General features: G+C 39.8%; 1 protein-coding gene across 5 annotated transcripts in view; it reads right to left on the reverse strand.

Annotated features, from left to right (window-relative positions):
- Window positions 1–22,139, reverse strand: part of cttnbp2 (cortactin binding protein 2) — a 162,020-nt gene that overhangs the window by 38,372 nt on the left and 101,509 nt on the right. For all 5 annotated transcript variants that reach the window (XM_073059524.1, XM_073059526.1, XM_073059527.1 and 2 more), the window contains 5 exons: window positions 20,529–20,624; window positions 19,394–19,473; window positions 15,318–15,404; window positions 12,549–12,648; window positions 760–918 (listed from right to left, as the gene is read on the reverse strand). In XM_073059524.1, the coding sequence (XP_072915625.1) occupies window positions 760–918; window positions 12,549–12,648; window positions 15,318–15,404; window positions 19,394–19,473; window positions 20,529–20,624 (522 nt within the window). The remainder of the gene's footprint in view (window positions 1–759; window positions 919–12,548; window positions 12,649–15,317; window positions 15,405–19,393; window positions 19,474–20,528; window positions 20,625–22,139) is intronic.

Consider the following 22,139-nt stretch of genomic DNA (forward strand, 5'->3'; position numbering starts at 1 on the left):
TAAGCCCTGTACAGAGCACAAAAAGCAAACTGCTGGAAGAACACAGCAGGTCAAAGAGCATCTTTGGAGGGAAATGGACAGCTGACATTTTGGGTCAAAACTCTTCACCTGGACATCATGACCAAAATTTTGACACCCTTAATTCCTCCAGCATTTTGTTCTTTGCTTGAGATTCCAGGACCTTTTTGGGCAAGAAAGCGAAACTGCTCAGCAAAAATGGGTCTGGCTATTTTTTGACTAAAGGAAACACAAATGTTTTACCACAATTTTAGAATATTATCTTCAGTAGAATTTCAAAAAGTTGCAAACACGCAAATCATTTAATTGGTATTCAAGTGGTAGAATATATTGTAGAGAAAAATGACAATCAGCTACTTTATTTTATAGATTATTACCTCAAAAATTAAAAAAAAAACACATTGCTAATTTTAATTGACACAGTGGCAGACTCCAAGGTTTCTTGAAATCCAGAGCAGGAAATGGTGTGTGACACCATGATGACATTTTCAAGTCCCTGTGCAGCATGTGCTCTCTTCAGGATCTGCCAATATAGATCAGCCTCCCACAGAGTAAATTAGAAACAACTGCCATTGTTGTGCCATGAAATGATCCAAATTAGAGTTCGTCATTTCCTGCATTTCCACATCATACTGACAATCCTGAATCCTGAAGCTTGTTAGCTTGTCACTAAGTGACTTGTTATGCATATTTTTTTAAATATTTATAATAGACTAAACATAAAAATAGGTGACACTGTACCATGCTGGAAAGTGAAGGCATTTTCAGCGCCTCGGTTTTCTAGGGCATCCAGAAGTTCACCTAGAAACTCTGAAAGTGAAGCAGCTGTCTCCAGGTTTTTCATCAGGACTACAGTTACCTTCTCAGTAACAAAAGACTGCTTCAAAGGTACCAGGATACCTGGAACACATTAAATACAGTGAGTAACTAAGAGCTCTTAAAATTTGTTGCACAATTTGAAGAGAAATTGCTGCACTTAAAATAGGTTATAATTTCTAGCCTTCCATGAAGCCAAATATATGGTTCACAAATAATTAAAATTAACTTTTGATTTCAAAAATGTACAATAAAATTTTATTTTAATACAGATATGTGAAACACACATCTGTTGCTCCATAAAGTTATATTAAAAGTAATTTTATAAATTAGAAACTCAAACATGTTCATATAACTTGTGACAGTAATTTATGAATGCCTATGTTCCAGTTCACACTTGGTACCAATACTGTGGTTTGGGACCCACACTTTTCTTTGTACGTGACCTTTAGAAGTCATGTATTATTCTCGGCTTTCATTCATTACTTGGTTTGCTGTTGAATTTTAAATCCTCTCAATATTGTTACTGCTAAGGCAATGTTTTAACGGTAAAGAGTGGAGGCTCAGCACTAACTGGGCAATTCAATGTATCTTTTTTACAACCCAGCTTTGATTTGTTCAAAGTCAGCAGCTTTACAGGACAAAAAAAACCAAACTTTATCTCATCAGTCTGCCGAAAACATACTGAAATATTTCTGGAAGTGGCCTTTCAATCACGCCGTTGTTTAGTTTGTGGCCCATGATGAAAAATAAGGTGAATGAATCAAGTTTTCTCAAGATAATTCAGCAGAATACAGGCAGAAAACCAGTAAGGCCATGGCATACACATTATCAACCAGATCAATCTTATTGGGTAAATCAATGATGGAGCAAAAGCTGCATGAACAGAAATCAAATGAAGAAGCTGTTTGGCATGAAGTTAAAATTAAATGAGTGGGAAAGGAAACAAGTCATGCTATGCTCTGAATATACAGCAAGCAGAATGCTATACTCATGCCAACATGCTTAATTGAAAACAATACAAAAGTACAGATTTTGTGCATTACACAAATGTCTTGCTTGTTGTCTCATGTTATTTAATTAGGACGTACAGTTGAATAACAAGTTCCAATCAATGTTAGTTCAGAACAACCCCCAGGGTCTATCATCACACTGCTCAACTGTCTCTTGAATTATCCTAAGTTTCGCCTCCATTATGCTATCCAAAACTTCAATCTACAGACATCAGTTCCAAATCTTTTTCATCAGTTTGTCCCTGTGCCTCTCTTCCAACTACTAATGTCTAAACAGGATGCAATAAATCAAAGCTACTTGGAACAGCTCCTTGTTTGAGTTGCTTCATTTGAAGCCTGAAAAGTCGACATTTCTCCAGTATCCTCGGTGTAGGGATTTACCTGCTTATTCTCTGCACTGCTGCTGAATCTCTATAATATAATACAAAGTAAAAACAGAAAATGCTGGAAATACTTAACAGGTCAGGCCAGATCCATGGGGAGAAAAAAAACAGAGTTAATGTTTCAGGTTAACGTCAGGTTCTCTTCCCATAGATGCAGCGTGGCCTGCTACACAATTCCAGCATTTCCTGAGTTTACTTTAGATAGTCGGTATCTTTAGTTTCTTTTTAAACTTTCAAGCTCTGAATACCTCCTGACTCGTTGGTATCAAGTCATGGCTCGATTAGGTCACCACAGAAAGAGAATGACCCTTTCCACATTATGCTCTATGTTACACAGAAATGTAATTAAGGATCCTATTTATTTTGTGAATTGCCGTCTAGACATAGTTACCCATTATTTTTGACTACATCCTTACTCAGTTCATTACCAACCATAATGTAGGTCTGTTTGACATTTTCTTGAAAGTGTAATACTTCATTGCTAATTAAGTGTTTCATTTACCACATTCAACCAATGGGTAAATTTTATCCAGATCATTTAAAGTATTTATGCAAAGAACATGCAGAATATTAAAGGAAGTGTATTTACGAGCAGTGATTGATAAGTTCGTGGCCTAAGGTAGAAGGAGTCAACTTTAGAAAACCTAGCACATTTATTTTTCAACATAGTCCCCTCCTACATTTAACACACTTAGTCCAGCGGTCGTGGAGCATACGGATCCCTTCTTTGTAGAAGTGGTCCACAGCAGGGGTGATTGATAAGTTCGTGGCCTAAGGTAGAAGGAGATGAGTTATACAGCTCTCACTACATGCAAGTGCAGTTCAACTCTTTGAATGAAAATATAGAAAGTTTGAAGTTAATAACTCATCTTCTTCTACCTTAGGCCACAATCTTATCAATCACCCCTGCTGTGGACCACTTCTGGAGGTCCAAGACGCCGACTTCTACAAAGAAGGGATCCGTATGCTCCACGACCGCTGTACTAAGTGTGTAAATGTAGGAAAAATAAATGTGCTAGGTTTTCTAAAATTGACTCCTTCTACCCTACGGCACAAACTTATCAATCACCCCTCGTATATTTCAAAATGAATGATGCATAAATTCTTGCTTATTACGATGTTAATTTGAAGTAGCATGACCAGTGATTTCTAGTGGAATAGTTACGTAACCGTTCTGTTACCAATAGATCATCAAAGGTGATCCATCCAAGACAAGCCACTTCTCATTGCTACGATCAGTGAGGAGGTACAGGAGCCTAAAGACACACACTCAATGATTCAGGAACAGCTTCTTCCCCTCTGCCATCAGTGAGGAGGTACAGGAGCCTAAAGACACACACTCAATGATTCAGGAACAGCTTCTTCCCCTCTGCCATCAGTGAGGAGGTACAGGAGCCTAAAGACACACACTCAACATTTCAGGAACAGGTTCTTTCCTTCCACCATCAGTTTTCTGAACAGTCCATGAACCCATAAACACTAACTCAATATTTTGCCTTCTAATTGCACCATTCATTTATATATTTCTTATTGTAACTTACATTAATATTTTGCATATTGCACTGTACTGTGCAAAACAACAAATTTCATGAAATATGCCAGTGATAATAAACCTGATTCTGATTGTTCATCAAAGGTTCACAATGGCTGAAGTCCCACGTCATTTATCTATAATAAACACCATTTGGCTTAAGTCCCATTGTGCTTCCCATAATAGAACCCACAATAAAATTTCCCAGTAAAATTCCAGATGAGTATCTTTGCTGCATTGAAGCCCAAGGAGCCAAAATTATCCTGCAATAGGCTTTTAATATTTTCTTTATAACCAATGCAATCCACAATAACTTCTCTTCCTTTTCTATAAACAAATCCAATAAAATTCTATAAAAGGGACAGGAAGTTACAATTTAATGGCACAGCATAATACAGCGCCATCTTGTGGTCTGTTTTATTAACATGCAAGCTTCTTATGAGCATCTTGGGGCTGGGGCAGATTATTAATTGATGAATCAATACAGTTATTGTATTTTTAGTTCCCTATATCTAATACTGGCCTTGTAAGAAAATTCCTTTTCTAAGACAGCTTTGAATATGTAGTAAAGTTTAAATTTAGATTTCAAGTACTGCCAGGTTAGTTTTAGCATTACTTATTATTGTAGATTGTCAAATCTTGAATACATTTATAAAATAACAAAGAATTTCTGTTGTACTTCTGCAACATCTATATTTTTCTCACTAATTAGTCTCTAAATGCTAGTCATCAGTCAAGCTGTACAGAGAACAAAACTTTGTTCCCAAGAATGGATCATTAACTGTGCTACTTAATCTAAATCATGGAAAAAGTACACTGAATTCAGGTGTCACCAGTAAAACACAGGTAACATAATTCAGACATATCAGACCATTAAATTAACTTCCGACTTTCTAAGATGCATAATTTTAAGCTCTAATTACATTTTAGGTAGTTATACAAATTTTCCTCCCAAAATGTGTACTTTTGAGTATATTTCTGCTAATTTCTGACTTCTTCATTTCTAATTGGCTTTGTGAAAGGAGAAAGAGAATAAACAGTTGTTTTAATGGCTAGAAATCTGTAATATGTGGTGTGTAAGATTTGTGCTAGGATTTTGCTTGGTATATGCTGTGTATGCAAGTGGTATAATTTTAAAAATTGACAGAGGACACAAAATTGGAGTCGTAGATAGCAGAGAAGTTTTGTTTAAATACATTGGGACTGATCAGCTTGGAAGCTGGCACATGGAATTTAATTCTGACAACTATGAGGTAATGCCCTTTGGGAAGTCAGTTTTAGTAGGCCACATTGAATAAATGGCAGGGACATTAAATATTGATGTACAGAGTGGACTTAGAAAACATGTTCATACTGCCCTGAAAATGGTGAATCGGTGGATATGGTAGTATTTTCTATGCTGACTATTGTCCAAGGCATTGAGTATAATAGTTGAGATGTCATATGGCAGTTCTACAAAACATTGGTTAGACTTCACTGACAGTATAATGTACAGTTCTGGTCAGCATACTTCAGAATATGCTAGCACTAGAGATACACCACGATATTGCTTGGAACAGAAGCCTGCAGTTTTAAGAGGAAAATAGACAGGCTGGGTTCATTCTCACTGGAATGCAGGAAGATGAAAAGCAGCCTGATAGAAATTTATAAAACTATGAAGGAGCATAGATAAGATGGTCAGACTCCTCTTCTCCAGAGAAAGATTCAAGAACTAGAGGGCATAGATTTAAGATGAGGACAGGACCTTAAAGGAAGTCTTAGAGTGTCTTTCCACCTAGAGATGGTGAATAACTGGAGTGAGAGGAATAGGCCTTATCTGTCACCAGCTACATCTGTACGCGTGTAGATGACGATGGTACCTCAAGAACGGTGATCTCTTAGCCCAACCAGAAGCCCGGGCTGAATGCAGAGGTGCACTCCCTACTAAAGGCCCTACTCCGGGCACTCCCTACTAAAGGCCCTACTCCGGGCACTCCTCCGGGTACTCCCTACTAAAGGCCCTACTCCGGGCACTCCCTACTAAAGGCCCTACTCCGGGCACTCCCTACTAAAGGCCCAGTTCATTGCCTTTAAGTCTGGTGAGCAGCCAGAAGAAAAGCTCATCTTAGGCATCAAGAAGGCAAAGGTCACCTACACACAAAAAAATTCAGGAACACGAATGATAATGAACCCCCAGAGAGTGTGTGGTTGGGCATCACTGACCACACACGGAACAACAGAGCTAACAGTACCAGTGACGCCTCACTCCCTGGTGCTCTAAGCAATTTTTTTTGCACGCTCGGCCACAAAGGCTACCTCAGTCCCAGGTACAACAGCAGCAGCTGTGAGAAAGACTCTGCAGATTCCACACCGTACGACTGCTGGGCCAGGCGGCATCCGTAAGACCAGAAGATAGTGGAGCAGAATTAGGCCATTCAGCCCATTCAGGATGCTCCATCATTCCATCATGGCAAATTCATTATCCTTCTCCTCCCATTCTCCTGCCTTCTCCATGTAACCTTTAAAGCCCTGACTAATAAAGAACCTATCAGCCTCGATTTTAAATAGACCCAATGACTTGGCCTCCAAAGCATTCTGTGGCAATGATTTCCACAGATTCACTACCCTCTGCCTAAAGAAATTCCTTTTGGTGCGAGCTCCCAAATCCTCAGGACTTTCTACAGGGGCACCATCGAGAGCATCCTGACTGGCTGTGTTGCTGCCTGGTATGGGAACTGTACTACCCTCAATCACAGGGCACCGCAGAGAGCAGTGCCGACAGCCCAGCGCATCTAGGAATGTGAACTTTCCTCTGTTCAGGGCATTTACAGCAGCAGGTGTGTAAAAAAAAAAGGCCTGGAGGATCATCAGGGACTCCAGCCACCTCAACCACAAACGGTTTCACTTGCTCCCATCTGGCAAGCAGCACCACAGCATTAAGGCCAGGACCAACAGGCTGCAGGACAACTTCTTTCACCAGGCCATCAGATTTATCCATACACATTAATCTGATTGCACACTGACGGTACAAACATGTGTACAATCGTAGTGTTTGGGCAATATCCTCCCTTATTAAGAAGGCAGGTGTATGAGGTTGAGTGGAATCCGAGACCAACCATGATAGAATGGCGGAGCAGTCTCAATGGGCTAAACGGCCTAATTTTGCTCCTATGTCGTATGGTTTTATCTCCCTTATTGCTTGTACCTAACGATGGAGATGCAACACGTTGTGAGATGGATGCAAGAAACAAAATTCTAATTCCAAAAAAAAATTTAATGGGTGTCCCTCTATTCTGTCCTAGGCTCGCCCACTTTAAGCAACATACTCTCCACATCCACTCTATGTAGGCCTTTAAATATTCAACAGGTTTCAATGAGATCCTCCCTCATTCTAAACTCCAGTGAGTACAGACCCAGAGCCATCAAACGCTCCTCATATGTTAACCCCTTCATTCTCATGAACCTTTTCTGGGACATCTCCAATGCCAGCAGGTCTTTTCTCAGAGAAGGGGGCCAAAAACACGAGTGTGGACAAACCAATAGCTACAAAGCCTCACTATTACATCCTTACTTTTATATTCTAGTCCTCTCAAAATTAACGCAAACATTGCATTTGCCCTCCTTACCACTGACTCAACCCGCAAGTTGATCTTGAGGGAATCCTGCACAAGGACTCCCAAGTCCCTTTGCACCTCTGATTTTTGAATTTTCTCCCAATTCATAAGGAGTCCGAGTAGTCAAGGAGTGTGCACACCAGCTCACTGGCGCCTTCACAGACCCCTTCGGCACGAAACTCATCCAGGCTGCTATTCCCACATGTTTCAGATCAGCCACAGTCATCCCTGTATCAAAGAACTCTACACTTTCAGAACTAAATGACAACCGCCTGGTGGCGCTGATCATGAAGTGCTTTGAATAGCTGATAATGGCACACAACAAAAACACCATTCTTGCCATACTGGACACCCACCAATAAGCTTACTGTCAGAACTGCTCTGCAACAGATGTCAAATCATCTGTCATGCACCTGGCCCTGACAAACCTGGAAAACAAGTCTCGGCTCGAAACGTTGACCACACTCTTTTCCAGAGATTCTGCCTGGCCTGCTGAGTTTTCCAGCATTTTGTGCGTGGCACATGTCAGAATACTGTTTCTGGATTTCAGTTTGGCATTCAACACTGTTGTCCCAAGGATCTTGGTGAACAGACTCCTGCTCCTTGTTCTAAATACACCACTGTGCAACTGGGTACTGAACTTCCTAACCAACAGACCTCAGATAGTCAACATGTACAGAGGCTCCTCCCTCTCCATCATCCTCAATACAGGCGCCCCTCAGGGTTTGTGCCGAGCCCACCGCCGTATGCTCTGGTCACACACGACTGCCCGGCCACACAACCGAGAAAACACATTGGCAGATTCGGCGATGACACGACAATGTTGGGGCTCACCACCAATCAGATGGCCAACAGAGAAAAGGTGGAAGAGCTCGAGGCCTAGCTGCAGGCAAATAACTTCTTCTTCATCGTCAATAAGACAAAGGTGGCGGTTATCAAAAACCTGCATTACTCACACCCCTCTTTACATCGGCGGCACAGCAGTGGAAGCTGTGAGCAGCTTCAAACTCCTGGGAGTGCACATCTTGCGCGATCTCCCACGGTCCCCGAGCGCAGTCTACACAATCAGGAAAGCTCACCAATGCCTCTACATTCCGAGTAGGCTGAAGGGAGTTGTACTATGCACATCTATACTCACATCCTACAAACATGCAGTAGAGAACTATCTAACAAGCAGCACCACTGTAACGCATTGGAGCAGACAGCGGGGAGTTAAAACTGCCCAACATATCACCGGCACCAGAGACATGTATACAGAAAGTTGCCAGAAAAGGGCCAGTAACATCATGAAGGATCCCATCCCTCCTGCTCACGGACTGTTTGTCCCAGTCCCAACAGGATGCATTCATACCAGGACCACCAGACTCAAAAAGTTACTTTCCTCAAGCAGCAAGGCTGTTCAACACCTCCACCAATTAACCCACCCCTACAACCACCCAATACTTTATCATATCCTGTCAGAAATAGATGCTCCTGTGCTGAGTGTAACTTTACGGACATCAAATTGATGTATTTATATTTATTGTGTTTTTTTTTACTGTTGTGTTTCTTTTTGTGCTGAATTGGATTCTGAGTAACTATTATTTCTTTTTCCTTTACACTTGTGTACTGTAAATGACCTTAAACAACCTGGAGGTACTAGAATAGGTGGCGGAAGCAGATCTAATCATCATGTTTGAAAGGTGTTTCAACAGATAGGGAAGGCTGAGAAGGTTAGTGGCCTAATGTAAGGACTTGAGATAATCGTAGATGGGCATCCTGGTCAGTGTGGATGATGTGGGTGCAAACAACCCATTTCTGTGCTGGACCTTTCTATAATAATGTCTTTGAACATGTATTGCCACAAGGCTACACATATCTCACAACTTACTAACCTAACTAACACCACAGTGACATTGCTTCAGCTTCTCGCCAGCATAAAGTGCCTTGTAACTTTTAAAGGAATACTCATTCAGTTGTTGAGATACAGTGCAGAATAGGCCCGCTGGCCCTTTCAGCCATGCAGCCCAGAGATCTCCTGATTTAATCTGAGCCTAATCACAAGACCATTTACAATGACCAATTAACCTACAATCCGGTACTTCTTTGGACTGTGGGAGGAAACGGGAGCACCTGGAGGAAACCCATGTGGTCACCGGGAGAAAGTACAAACTTCTTACAAGCAACAGCACAATTGAACCTGGGTCACCTGTACTGTAGAGGTGTGTGAGCCACTATGCTACCTTAAAGCTACAGTACAATTGATTTGCTGTTACAAGGTATTATACAGTGCCTATAGAAAGTATTCACTTCCCTTGGAAGTTTTCATGTTTTATTGTTTTACAACATTGAATCACAGTGGATTTAATTTGACTTTTTTGATACTGATCAACAGAAAAAGATTCTTTTGTGTCAAAGTGAAAACAGATCTCTACAAAGTGATCTAAATTAATTATAAATATAAAACACAAAATGATTGATTGCATATGACACACTCAAAACACCAAATCATCACTGGTGCAGCCAACTGGTTTGAGAAGTCACATAATTAGTTAAACAGAGATCTGTTTTTGGAGACCTCTGTGCAGTCAAGGTGTTTCATTTCGATTGCAGTAAAAATACGCCTGCATCTAGAAGGTCCAACAGCCGGTGAGACAGTATCCTGGCAAAAACTACACCACGAAGACAAAAGAACACTCCAAGCAACTCTGCGAAAACATTATTGAAAAGCACAAATCAGGAGATGGATACAAGAAAACTTCCAAGTCAAGAAATGGAAAGAATACGGCACAGCTGTAAATCTGCCTAGAGCAGGCTATCCTCGAAAACTGAGTGACCATGCAAGGAGACTAGTGAGGGAGGCCACCTATGTCATCTCTGAAGGAGTTACAAGCTTAGTGGCTGAGATGGGAGAGACTGCGCATAAAACAACTGCTACCGGGTGCTTCACCGGTCGCAGCTTTGTAGGAGAGTGGCAAAGAGAAAGCCGCTGTTGAAAACTAGTCACATGAAATCTCAGCAGAGTTTGCCAGAAGGCATGTGGGAGACTCTGAAGTCAGCTGGAGGAAGGTTCTATGGCCTTATGAAACCAAAATTGAACTTTTTGGCCATCAGACTAAACGTAATGTTTGGCATAAGCCAAACACCACACATAATCAAAAATACACCATCCCTACTGTGAAGCATGGTGGTGGTGCATCGTGCTGTGGGGATGCTTCACTGCAGCAGGCCCTGGAGGTCTTGTGAAGGTAGAGGGTGAAATGAATGCCGCAAAAAACAGGGAAATCTAGAGGAAAACTTGATGCAGTCTGCAAGAGAACTGTGACGTGGGAGAAGATTTGTTTTCCAATAAGACAGTGAGCCCAAGCATAAAGCCAAAGCTACACAAGAATGGCTTAAGAACAGCAAAGTTAATGCCCTGGAGTGGCCAAGTCCAAGTCCAGACCACAATCCAATTGAGGATTTGTGGCTGGACTTGAAAAGGGCTGTTCACTTTAGATCACTTTGTACAGATCTGTTTTGACGTGAAAGAGTCTTTCTCTGTCAATCAGTGTAAAAAAAAAGCCAAATGAAATCACTGTGATGCAATGATGTAAAACAATAAACCATGAACACTTCCACGAGGGGTAAATACTTTTTATAGGCACTGTACTTTTCTATAAACAAGAATCATTTAGATTGATCATGATAATACAGCTAATCACACACGAGCTTCCCTGCTGCTAAGGACAGAGCTTCGTACATCACCCTATTCTCGCTTCACCGTACTACATCAGGGAGGAGGTACAGGAGCTTGAAAAGCTACACTCAACTTTTAAGAACACCTTCTTTCCCTCTATCAGATTTCAGAATGAGCCACGAATGCTCTACTCTGTTACTAGTCTTTTGTAATATTTAGTTACTGTTGTGACTTACAGTAAGTTTTATGCCTTGCACGGTTTTGCTGCTACAAAACAACAAATTTCATGATGTATGCCAGTTTCAATAAACTGGATTCGGATTCATTTTGAGATTTCCATCCTGAATTCCCTATCAACAACATCCTGGAGGGTGGTGGGGGGCGGGGGGGTCACCGTTCACCAGAAGCCTAACTGGAGCAGCTATCACAGCTGCAAGGGCAGGTCAGGGTGATGTAGTCAGTGGTGAGTACCCCACCTCGTGTCTACAAATGGAATACTTTCCGCTAGCTTGGATGAGTGCGTGTCAAAAAACAATTAAACGTCAGAAAATATGCAAGATTATACAATCCGCTTGATCAGCACATAGTCAATCACCCTGAATATTCAACTCCTTACTACCCATAACACTCCATTCCCTGAGCTGCCCCAAACACACAGGGAAGAGCACTACCAACAAACTATGATCAAAAGGTTCTCAGTTGAGCAGAAATTCTACTTTTGATGATGTTAACGTAATTTGGTTATTATCCAAGTGTCTGAATTCTGCAAAGCTGAATATTCATAAATTTCTTTAGATATTGGTCCAGAATGTGCAGTAAGCAGCAAAGAAACAGCGTTTACTGTTGACCTTGAACACTTCCCACAAAGACCCAGCAGTTTCTGGCGAGAAATCTGCTCTGTCTGAAGAGCTTCATTTCAAAGGGATTCCCTGGTGCCTAGCAGCTGTGGTGTCATTAAGCCGACTGAGAAATTGCTTTAAAGGAATTTCACAGACCATGAACCAGTTTTGAATTAAGGTTTTAAATATTGTACGTTAGTCCATTTATAGGAATTAAAGTAGTAGCTGACACTTCATAAGCAAACCTAATAAAAGCAAAAACATCCTCTTTCAAAAGATTCATGCAAGACAATTGACCGTTTCTCAGATCTGAATTATTTCCTGAGCAGTAATCAAGGCTTTGCACCATTAAAATATCACATTAGCCATGTAACTAAAATAAAAGTTTTCAGAATATTGAACAGCAGGAACAACTCCAGGAATTTGCATAATTCCACGTGATTTCCCTTTATTGCTCAAGAGGATGCAGCAAGCAGGAGGATGCTGTTCTACTGAAAGCAATTTTCCGATTAGTCTGGAAATGTGTGAAAATCCTAGTGTTTGTGTTAGTTCCCAGGCAGGCACCACGACTTCCACCATCAGTGCCACCACAAAACCCAGGTTGCTGTTGACAAGAACCTTCATTCACCCCACTGCACTGTCAGGCTTTTAATACTTTCACTTCCACAGAATGTCATCCCAATTACGAATCTCTTACCTCTTTGAATAAACAGCTCCACCAGCTGGTCCTTGGATAAACTTGTTTCCATCTCAATCTGTATTATTTCACAGATGGAGCCAATAGCTTCCTGCTTGCGCTGCAAGAATAGAAACATGCGGAGTGACTGCTTCACAGATCGGTCAGGAGTGATATGGATAACATACGTAGAGTCTTACAGGCACTTCTCCCGATGTGACTATGGAGATTAGATCCAAATGACAGGTCAAGATTTTCTAAACACTGGCAGATTCATCGAATGCAGGATTTAGCTCTACTGTTAAGATAGGGGGATTGTTTCTTGTTTCAGCATATCAAGGACACATTAGAAAGAGCCTAATTAAGAAAATAACTTGCGCGGAATTTAAGCATTACACAATTGCCACCAAAATGAAGAGGTGTTTTACACTCAGACCAACCCAGTTCATCCCAACGTATACTAGCTGTGGCTCTGATGGAGCTAGGGGCTGGAGACAAACTGCACCTGGTCAATCCGTCAGAATGATAGTATAGTCAGTGGACGATGCACAGAAGTGTGTGAAGTTAGATGTGCCCAGTACATTTCAATCTTCCATAATGCCTCGTGCAGGCACAGGTTTGGAATTTGCTGACATATCCCATTACAAAGAAGGCGCGGCCGTGTCTCTGTTAGAAGTTTGCATAGATTTTGTCATGTCATCTAAACTTCTTCTACAGATATTCAGTGGAGAGAATCCTGACGGGTTACATCATGGCCTGGTGCAGAAATACTAGTGCCAAAAAATGGAAAAGCCGAGAAATAGTAGTGGTTACTGCTCAGTCCATCACAAGAAAAACCTTCCCCAACACTGAGCGCTGCCACAAAAAAGCAGTGTCCATCAACAAGGACGCCCCACCGTCCAGGCCGTGCTCTCTTCTCGCTGCTGCCTTCAAGGCAGTGGTACAGGAGCCACAGGTCCCACACAATCAGGTTCAGGAACAGTTCAACCACCAGGCTCCTGAATCAGTGTGGATAACTTCACTTACCTAAACACTGAACTGATTCCACAACCTATGGACTCACTTTCAAGGACTCTACAACTCATGTTCCTGGTACTATTTATTTATTATTATTTCTGTATTTGAACAGTTTGTCTTCTTCAGCACATTGGCTGTTTGTTAGTCTTTGTGAATAGTTTCTCATTGCTTCTATTACATTTCTTTTTCTACTGTGAACACCCACAGGAAAATGAATCTCAATGTAGCATATGGTGACATATACAAAGTTCAAAATTTACTTTGAACTTGGAACACTCTCACTGCGTAACCACTGGCGGATGTTAGCAAAATCATACTATTACAACATCAACTGCAGCACTTATGGTTTATGTTGGTCAAGTTAGTATTTTGGATCCAAGACCTACAGCAGAGATATTTTGAAACAGTTTGGCTTTTCCACTATTGTCATGGCCCAGTGGGCTTTGTGAGTTTGCTTTGAAATACACACATCATAGAAAATAGAAAAATGGCAATATTTCTAGGCAAGCTGTCGGTGTAATCCATTACATAAAAGTTCTCACACCTGCATAATGTTTCCGTTCTATTCCCCTTGTCTTCATTTTAAATGGAAATTACTTATTCAAACTGTTATTTATGGATTATATCTTTAATGGGAAGGTGCAACTTAAGAAAAACAGAATTTACATTACCAATGCTACTGCAGACAGAATATATAATTAAAATAGATGAAGCCAAATTTCCCATTTTGGGCACAGTCAAACAGTGGTTGTATAGTAATGTCCCAGGTTTTGAGAAATGCTTGTTTACCCATTGTCGTTCAATCTCATTTGAAAAATGTATTTAGCAAACATAAAAGCTGCAAGGAATAATGATAATCAAGAAACATTTCAAGGCTTAATATAAAAATCCTTTAAAGTTTATTCTGATATATTTCAGCAATATTACCATTAGGTTTTGTTAAAGTAACCTTTAAAAAGAGATTGAGCACAAATGGACGCAGTTAACCAGTAATCAGAACTCCATTTGTGATTAAACAAAAAAAATGATTTTTAAAAATTATTTTGAAATGACATTTTGTAACTACATTTACTAATTAGGAAAATGCATGCTTCCAGCACTTTTAAAATGTACTTATTTTTGCTTTTGTAGCTTAAAGTTGATAAAGTTAAAGTATGCTCTTCAAACTGTACAAACAAGAACGTTAGTGAAAACTAATGTAATTTGGGGCTTTGCCAGCCACAAAAATGTTAGCCGTTTCACTGCAAGCTGTAACAGAAAACTGGCTTGTGTTAATTTGTGTGGAAAATTTGGTGATCTTCTTCATCAGTTTGGTCAAACTAATCTGGTTAAAATAAAAACACGGTCAACCAGAAATATCAGGCCAATCTATTTACTGAACAGCTTTTTTATAAAAGCAGATTTAAGAATTTACACATACCTAAAATTAAAGACAGAATTCACAAGTATAAATGAAGAAATATTACAGCTGGTTGTCCAATTACCTGCATCCTTAATCCTGCTTTGTTCATCCACAATTTTGTTTGAGATTGGCCTATTTATTTAAAAAGTTTTATGACAAATAAAAAAAGACAGCCATGAGGTAATGTGTGTTTAGCTCTTCAATTCTCCAAAAGCAATCTTAAACATACGACAACATTGGCCGAGCAGATTGGCTAGAGGAGAGATTTCATTCAGGTTTTAAAAATCATGTTTAGTCTTCCTGTATAAAAAAAACTATTGAATTTAAAATGCTTAACAATGCAGAGAAGTATGATGAGGGAATCAGCTTACCTTAATACAGTTTGCAATTTGATGTGCAACGTGGTCTTGACAGCTTCCCACCGGCCCATGAAAAATTACATTCCGATATTGCTCAACCTGTTAAGACAATTCAAAATAAAAGTTCACGCATCTGAGAGTTAACACAGAAAAAGTTGTAAATAAGCAGTTCTTGATCTCTGAAAAAACACACAACTGACACTTTAGATCAAACAGAATTCTCTATGCCTTATATATAACCGTATAACAATTACAGCACAGAAACAAGCCATCTTGGCCCTTCTAGTCCGTGCCGAATGCTTACTCTCACCTAATCCCACTGACCCGCACTCAGCCCATAGCCCTCCATTCCTTTCCTGTCCATATACCTATTCAATTTTGCTTTAAATGACAAAATCGATCCTGCCTCTACCACTTCTACTGGAAGCTCATTCCACACAGCTACCACTCTCTGAGTAAAGAAATTCCCCCTCATGTTACCCTTAAACTTTTGCCCCCTAAGTCTCAACTCATGTCCTCTTGTTTGAATCTCCCCTATTCTCAATGGAAAAAGCCTATCCACGTCAACCCTATCCATCCCCCTCATAATTTTAAATACATCTATCAAGTCCCCCCTCAACCTTCTACGCTCATACTTTGATTGATTTTTTAAAAAACATGGTCAGAGCAATATTTGTGGTTGCTAAATGGTATTTATAGACTTCCTGAATACATCTGTTGAAGTTTTAGGCACTTAACTAAAGATGAAACCCACTTTGATCCAGTTAGGAAATCTTGTGAATAGGGTAAATCAAGTTGACAGGAAGTGAAAAGTGACATTCTTCAAGGTTTTGTGCTGGAGCACATTTTCACAATATATTTGGAAACAACGTAACTGCACATCCAAGTTTAGTGAAGACTCAATAAGTGACATTGTTATAGGTTTAGATGAAAATATTGTGAAGAGATGATGAAAGATTAAGTTGATAGTCAAAATGTGAAGGCACTGACCTTTTGCCAAAATGGTGAAAGGCAAGAAAGTGGGGAGATCTAAAAATTAGCATTTCATATACACAGATCATCTTTTTCATTTAAGACAGTTCAAAATTACATTGCTTATAAGGAAATTACAGGCTGCAGATTGTAGTGAGAGTATTGCATTGAATTTTCTTTATTTCCTACATCCTTCACATACATGAGGAGTAAAAATCTTTACGTTACGTCTCCGTCTGAGTGTGCAATGTGCAAATTATAGCAATTTGTAATAACTAGTATGTACAGCAAGATGTGGGCCAGCTGGTGGTGTAGTGGCAACTGCACTGGACTTCAAGGCAGAGGGTCCTGAGTTCATAACCCAGCCATTCCCACCCGGTCAGCAGCAGTGTCTGCACGGAAGAAAGGCTTGGCAACCCACTTCCATATCTTGCCATGAAAACTCTATGGACCCTATGGTCCACGAGGTCATTTAGAGCCGGACTCGACTTAACAACTGAACACCAGCAAACTGTAAGATGTACAACAGTACAGTCAGTATAGCTTAGAAATACAATTGTGTCAGCATGAATTAATCAGTCTGATGGCCTGGTGGAAGAAGCTGTCCCGGAGCCTGTTGGTCCTGGCTTTTATGCTGCAGTTCCGTTTCCTGGATTGTAGCAGCTGGAAGTTTGTGGTTGGGGTGACTCAGGTCCCCAATGATCCTTTGGGTCCTTTTTACACATTTGTCTTTGTGAATGTTCTGAATACTGTAGTGGGAATTTCACATCCACAGATGTGCGGGGCTGTCCGTACCATTCTCTTCAGAGTCCTGCAATTCAGTCAGGATGCTCTCCAATGTCCTTACAATTTGGGGACTCATGCCGAACTTCTTCAACCATCTGAGGTGAAAGAGGCGCTGTTGTGTTTTTTACTCACCACACAGCCGGTATGTACAGACCACGTGAGATCCTCAGTGATGTGTATACTGAGGAACTTGAAGCAGTTCACCCTCTCAACTCTAGGTGCATTGATGTCAATAGGGGTTAGCCTGTCTCCATTCCTCCTGTAGTCCACAACCAGCTCCTTTGTTTTTGCGACATTGAGGGAGACGTTGTTTTCTTGACACCACTGTGTCAGGGTGATGACTTCCTCTCTGTAGGCTGCCTCATTATTATTTGAGATTAGGCCAATCAGTGTAGTATCATTGGCAAATTTAATTAGCAGAGTGGAGCTGTGGGTGGCGATACAGTCATGGGTGTACAGGGAGTAAAGGGGGGAGGTTAGAACACAGCCCTGGAGAGCTCCTGTGTTGAGGGTCAGAGAGGCAGAGGTGAGGGAGCCCACTCTTACCACCTACCAACAATCTGACAGGAAGTCCAGGATCCAGCTGCACAAGACAATGTGAAGGCCAAGGTCCTGAGCTTCTGGTCAAGCTCGAAGGGAATTATGGCATTGAATCCTGAATTGTAGTCCAAGAACAATATTTTCTCATAAGCATCCTTCCTCTCCAGCTGTGTAAGGACAGTGCGCAGAGCAATTCAGAAGAGGTATATTTAAAGGTTTTATAAGCAGCCCAGAAAACATTGGTGTGGCTCACTGGCTCCATCTTGGCATATTTTGATATTTAGGATGGATTCTATTAGCTTTTCTGATTGCCTCTGCTGTTCAAGCGATGTCACGATCTTTTGAAGGACTTCATAGAGTTAAGTTCAGCCTCACCAATAAATCTAAAATTTCTCCTTTATTCATAATAATTTATTTTGTTTCTCAGCTAATAAAGTCTGCAGCAGACACTATCCATTTTACCCAACATTGCACTGGAAAGGATAAACTTGCAATAAATCACTGGAAGTTTGTTTTCTGTCAAACACAAGCCAATCAGGTGACTGAGCTTGTTTTCAGTAAATTTCCTTCAGTGACTATTGAATGATTTGGAAGATTTTTTGTGAACTAAATACTGTATTAGATATTACAAATGAAAGTTTCTAAATACATTCAAAAATACTATCTCCTCTGTGAAGTATCTTATGGTTCTCTATTCTACATTTGGGATGTGCCATAGTGGGGTGTGTCAGGAATGGACAGGAGGAGGAGTATAGGAAACTGATACAGGACTTTGTGATATGGTGCAACTCAAACTACCTGCGTCTCAATATCACCAAGACCAAGGAGATGGTGGTGGACTTTAGGAGATCTAGGCCTCATATGGAGCCAGTGATCATTAATGGAGAATGTGTGGAGCAGGTTAAGACCTACAAGTATCTGGAAGTACAGTTAGACGAGAAGCTAGACTGGACTGCCAACACAGATGCCTTGTGCAGGAAGGCACAGAGTCGACTGTACTTCCTTAGAAGGTTGGCGTCATTCAATGTCTGTAGTGAGATGCTGAAGATGTTCTATAGGTCAGTTGTGGAGAGCGCCCTCTTCTTTGTGGTGGCGTGTTGGGGAGGAAGCATTAAGAAGAGGGACGCCTCACGTCTTAATAAGCTGGTAAGGAAGGCGGGCTCTGTCGTGGGCAAAGTACTGGAGAGTTTAACATCGGTAGCTGAGCGAAGGGCGCTGAGCAGGCTACGGTCAATTATGGAAAACTCTGAATATCCTGTACATAGCACCATCCAGAGACAGAGAAGCAGTTTCAGCGACAGGTTACTATCGATGCAATGCTCCTCAGACAGGATGAAGAGGTCAATACTCCCCAATGCCATTAGGCTTTACAATTCAACCGCCAGGACTTAAGAACTTTTTAAAAGCTATTATTAATGCTTGTTGAGATAGTGATTTAGATGCATATCATATTTTTGTTACTGAGTTAAGTATTGTATGTAATTAGTTTTGCTACAACAAGTGTATGGGACATTGGAAAAAAAGTTGAATTTCCCCATGGGGATGAATAAAGTATCTATCTATCTATCTATTTCAGGTAGCTACATATAATATAGGCTTTATCAATAATCTAAAAAATGATTTCAAATGTTTGTTTTAATGGTCAAGCTTAGCAATCAAAATGGATGCTCTTGAAATAAAATTCCATTTATATATTTAACATTAATAAAAAACACAATATCATGCTGCATATTAAAAACAAAACAAATAACAAAGTACTTCGTTTTAATATTAATAGTCTCTTATCATACCAGCCGGAGGTAGTTCTGAAGTATACAGACAGGAATGAGAGAGGCATAAGCTATGCTGTCAAGGAACCCCTCCTGTAAAACTGTTAAAAATCAAGTGTTAATAGTGTAAAATGTGAACTTTTATATACCATATATTCATTAGTCTGTACTGCACCATGGAAGCTTCAAACATTATCAGCAAAGTACGTAAAACAAAATGCACTACACAAGGACAAACAGAATGAAAAATTGATGCCAGGTTAAAAAAACATCATTGGAGTTGTTACGAATGATAAATAGGGGATTTTATTTAGCACTCATACAGAAACACTAGATGTTTTTCAAAAAAGTGTTCTGTTATAAACATAAATGGACAGAAAAAACAATGACAACACACCAATGAGTTCATGTTTAGTGTAGTTGGTGACTGATGATTCACCCAGTATCCCATATTTATAAAAATCTGATCCTGATTAAAATTATTACTGGATATAAGTTACCCAATTGGAATATTCCAAATGTAACTGCACCCATTAAAAAGATATAAATTACATTAATTAACACTAGAAAAGTCTGTTTTCTTAAATGATCACATCATCCATTGTGCAATTACTCTACAATAAGGTGCAAGTAAATTGTGCTAATTCAGTGTAACCATTTTACCAACTTCCTATAAAATAGATTTTCCTCTGTACATCAAAGGACATTAGAGAAGTTTGGACAACAATGAACAAAAGATTCAATAACTTCAGATATTTGGAAATTACAAGGCAAGATTTAGAAACATGGGTTCTACTTTCCTTGCATACTAAATACGAAACAATCAAATTAAATTTACAATCTAACCATATGCTTATGGATTCTTTTAACTGAAAGGTAATTAATTTATCAAAGCCTACCAACACTAAACCTAAAATACCTAAAATCAGGAAGAATCCTTAAAATCAAATATTCAGTAACTTCAAAGATGAAGTTAAGATTTCATTCACAATTAAATCAAGAGTAGCTTGCTCATACTGAAAACATAATTTACTGAATTGATTCCTTCTGTGTTGCAACTTCAAAAAAATCAGGATGGACTTAAAAAATAAAACAGAAAGTAAACAAGCAGCAATGATTGTAACTTATAGTGTAGTAGTAACAGAAATAATCTAACCATTTAAGAATACCGTGACAAAATTATTTTGGCTCCATTTTATCAATGACCAAGGAGAGGCCGTCAAAATTTGTCCTGGCATCCAAATTTCATCACCTGTAAAAGAAGCATGAAATTTAAGTTTGTGCTGCAATCCAGAAGCAGATTCCCCTCATTTTAACCATCTTGAAGCCAAAACAATAGGGAACAAAATGCTCCATCAATATTGGTAAGCAGCAGAAAACCTATAGTTTCAGATGAACATATATTTTCACCAACAAATCACAGGCTCTCCTAAATCATTTGGATTCTCAAGTCATTGTCATCATTTAGTAAGCTTGTGGGAAATCTGACTGTAATCAGAACTCTGCATTACTGTCTACCCACAGTATGGTCTTCCTTTGCTTATTTAGAGTCCATCAATATCTGGCTTAAAAAATATTCAATAAGTTCTTCCATCACCACTGAGAATTTCAAAAATTTCTGACCTTTGAGATTAAAGAAAATCTTAATTGCATCACCCATTTTAAATAGGCAACCTTTTACTTTTAAACTGTGAACCCTAGTTCTAGATTCATTGACAAGAAGAAACTTTCTTCCAACATCCCCCGTCAAGACCTCTCATGATAATTGTGTACAGTTCTGGTCACTGAATTATAGGAAAGATGTCAACAAAATAGAGAGAGTACAGAGGAGATGTACTAGAATGTTACCTGGGTTTCAGCACCTAAGTTACAAAGAAAGGTTGAACAAGTTAGGTCTTTATTCTTTGGAGTGTAGAAAGTTGAGGGGGGACTTGATAGAGGTATTTAAAATTATGAGGGGGGACTTGATAGAGGTATTTAAAATTATGAGGGGGATAGATAGAGTTGACGTGGATAGGCTTTTTCCATTGAGAGTAGGGGAGATTCAAACAAGAGGACATGAGTTGAGAGTTAAGGGGCAAAAGTTTAGGGGTAACACGAGGGGGAACTTCTTTACTCAGAGAGTGGTGGTTGTGTGGAACGAGCTTCCAGTAGAAGTGGTAGAGGCAGGTTCGATTTTGTCATTTAAAAAAAAATTGGATAGGTATATGGACAGGAAAGGAATGGAGGGTTATGGGCTGAGTGCAGGTAGGTGGGACTAGGTGAGAGTAAGCATTCGGCACGGACTAGAAGGGCTGAGATGGCCTGTTTCCGTACTGTAATTGTTATATGGTTATATGATAGACATGTTTCAGTCATTGTTGCATGATAAAGTGTAACTCAACCTGTCCAATCTTTCCTCAAGACGAGCCACTCAATTCTAGGTACAAATCCAGTAAACCTTCTCTCAACTGCTTCCAATGCATTAACATTCTTTCTTAAATCAGGAAACCAATACTGACTGTACTCCAGATGTGGACTCACTAATGTTTTCTGTAACTAAAGCTCACAGACACACTGGCTCCTCAGCCCCCCCTAAACATAACCTCTGTGTGCATTCAATCCCTCTAAAAATACCCAATAAGCTCATCTAATTACTAGCTGTATCTATCTACTAATATTTTGCAACATGTGCATTAAAGTATTATCTCACCATTTAAATAATATGCTGCATTTCACCTTTCCTACCAAAATGTACAGATTCCACATTAATCTATATTATATTCCA

The sequence above is a fragment of the Hemitrygon akajei genome, chromosome 10 (assembly GCF_048418815.1).
Source record: "Hemitrygon akajei chromosome 10, sHemAka1.3, whole genome shotgun sequence".
Classification (NCBI taxonomy): Eukaryota; Metazoa; Chordata; class Chondrichthyes; order Myliobatiformes; family Dasyatidae; genus Hemitrygon; species Hemitrygon akajei.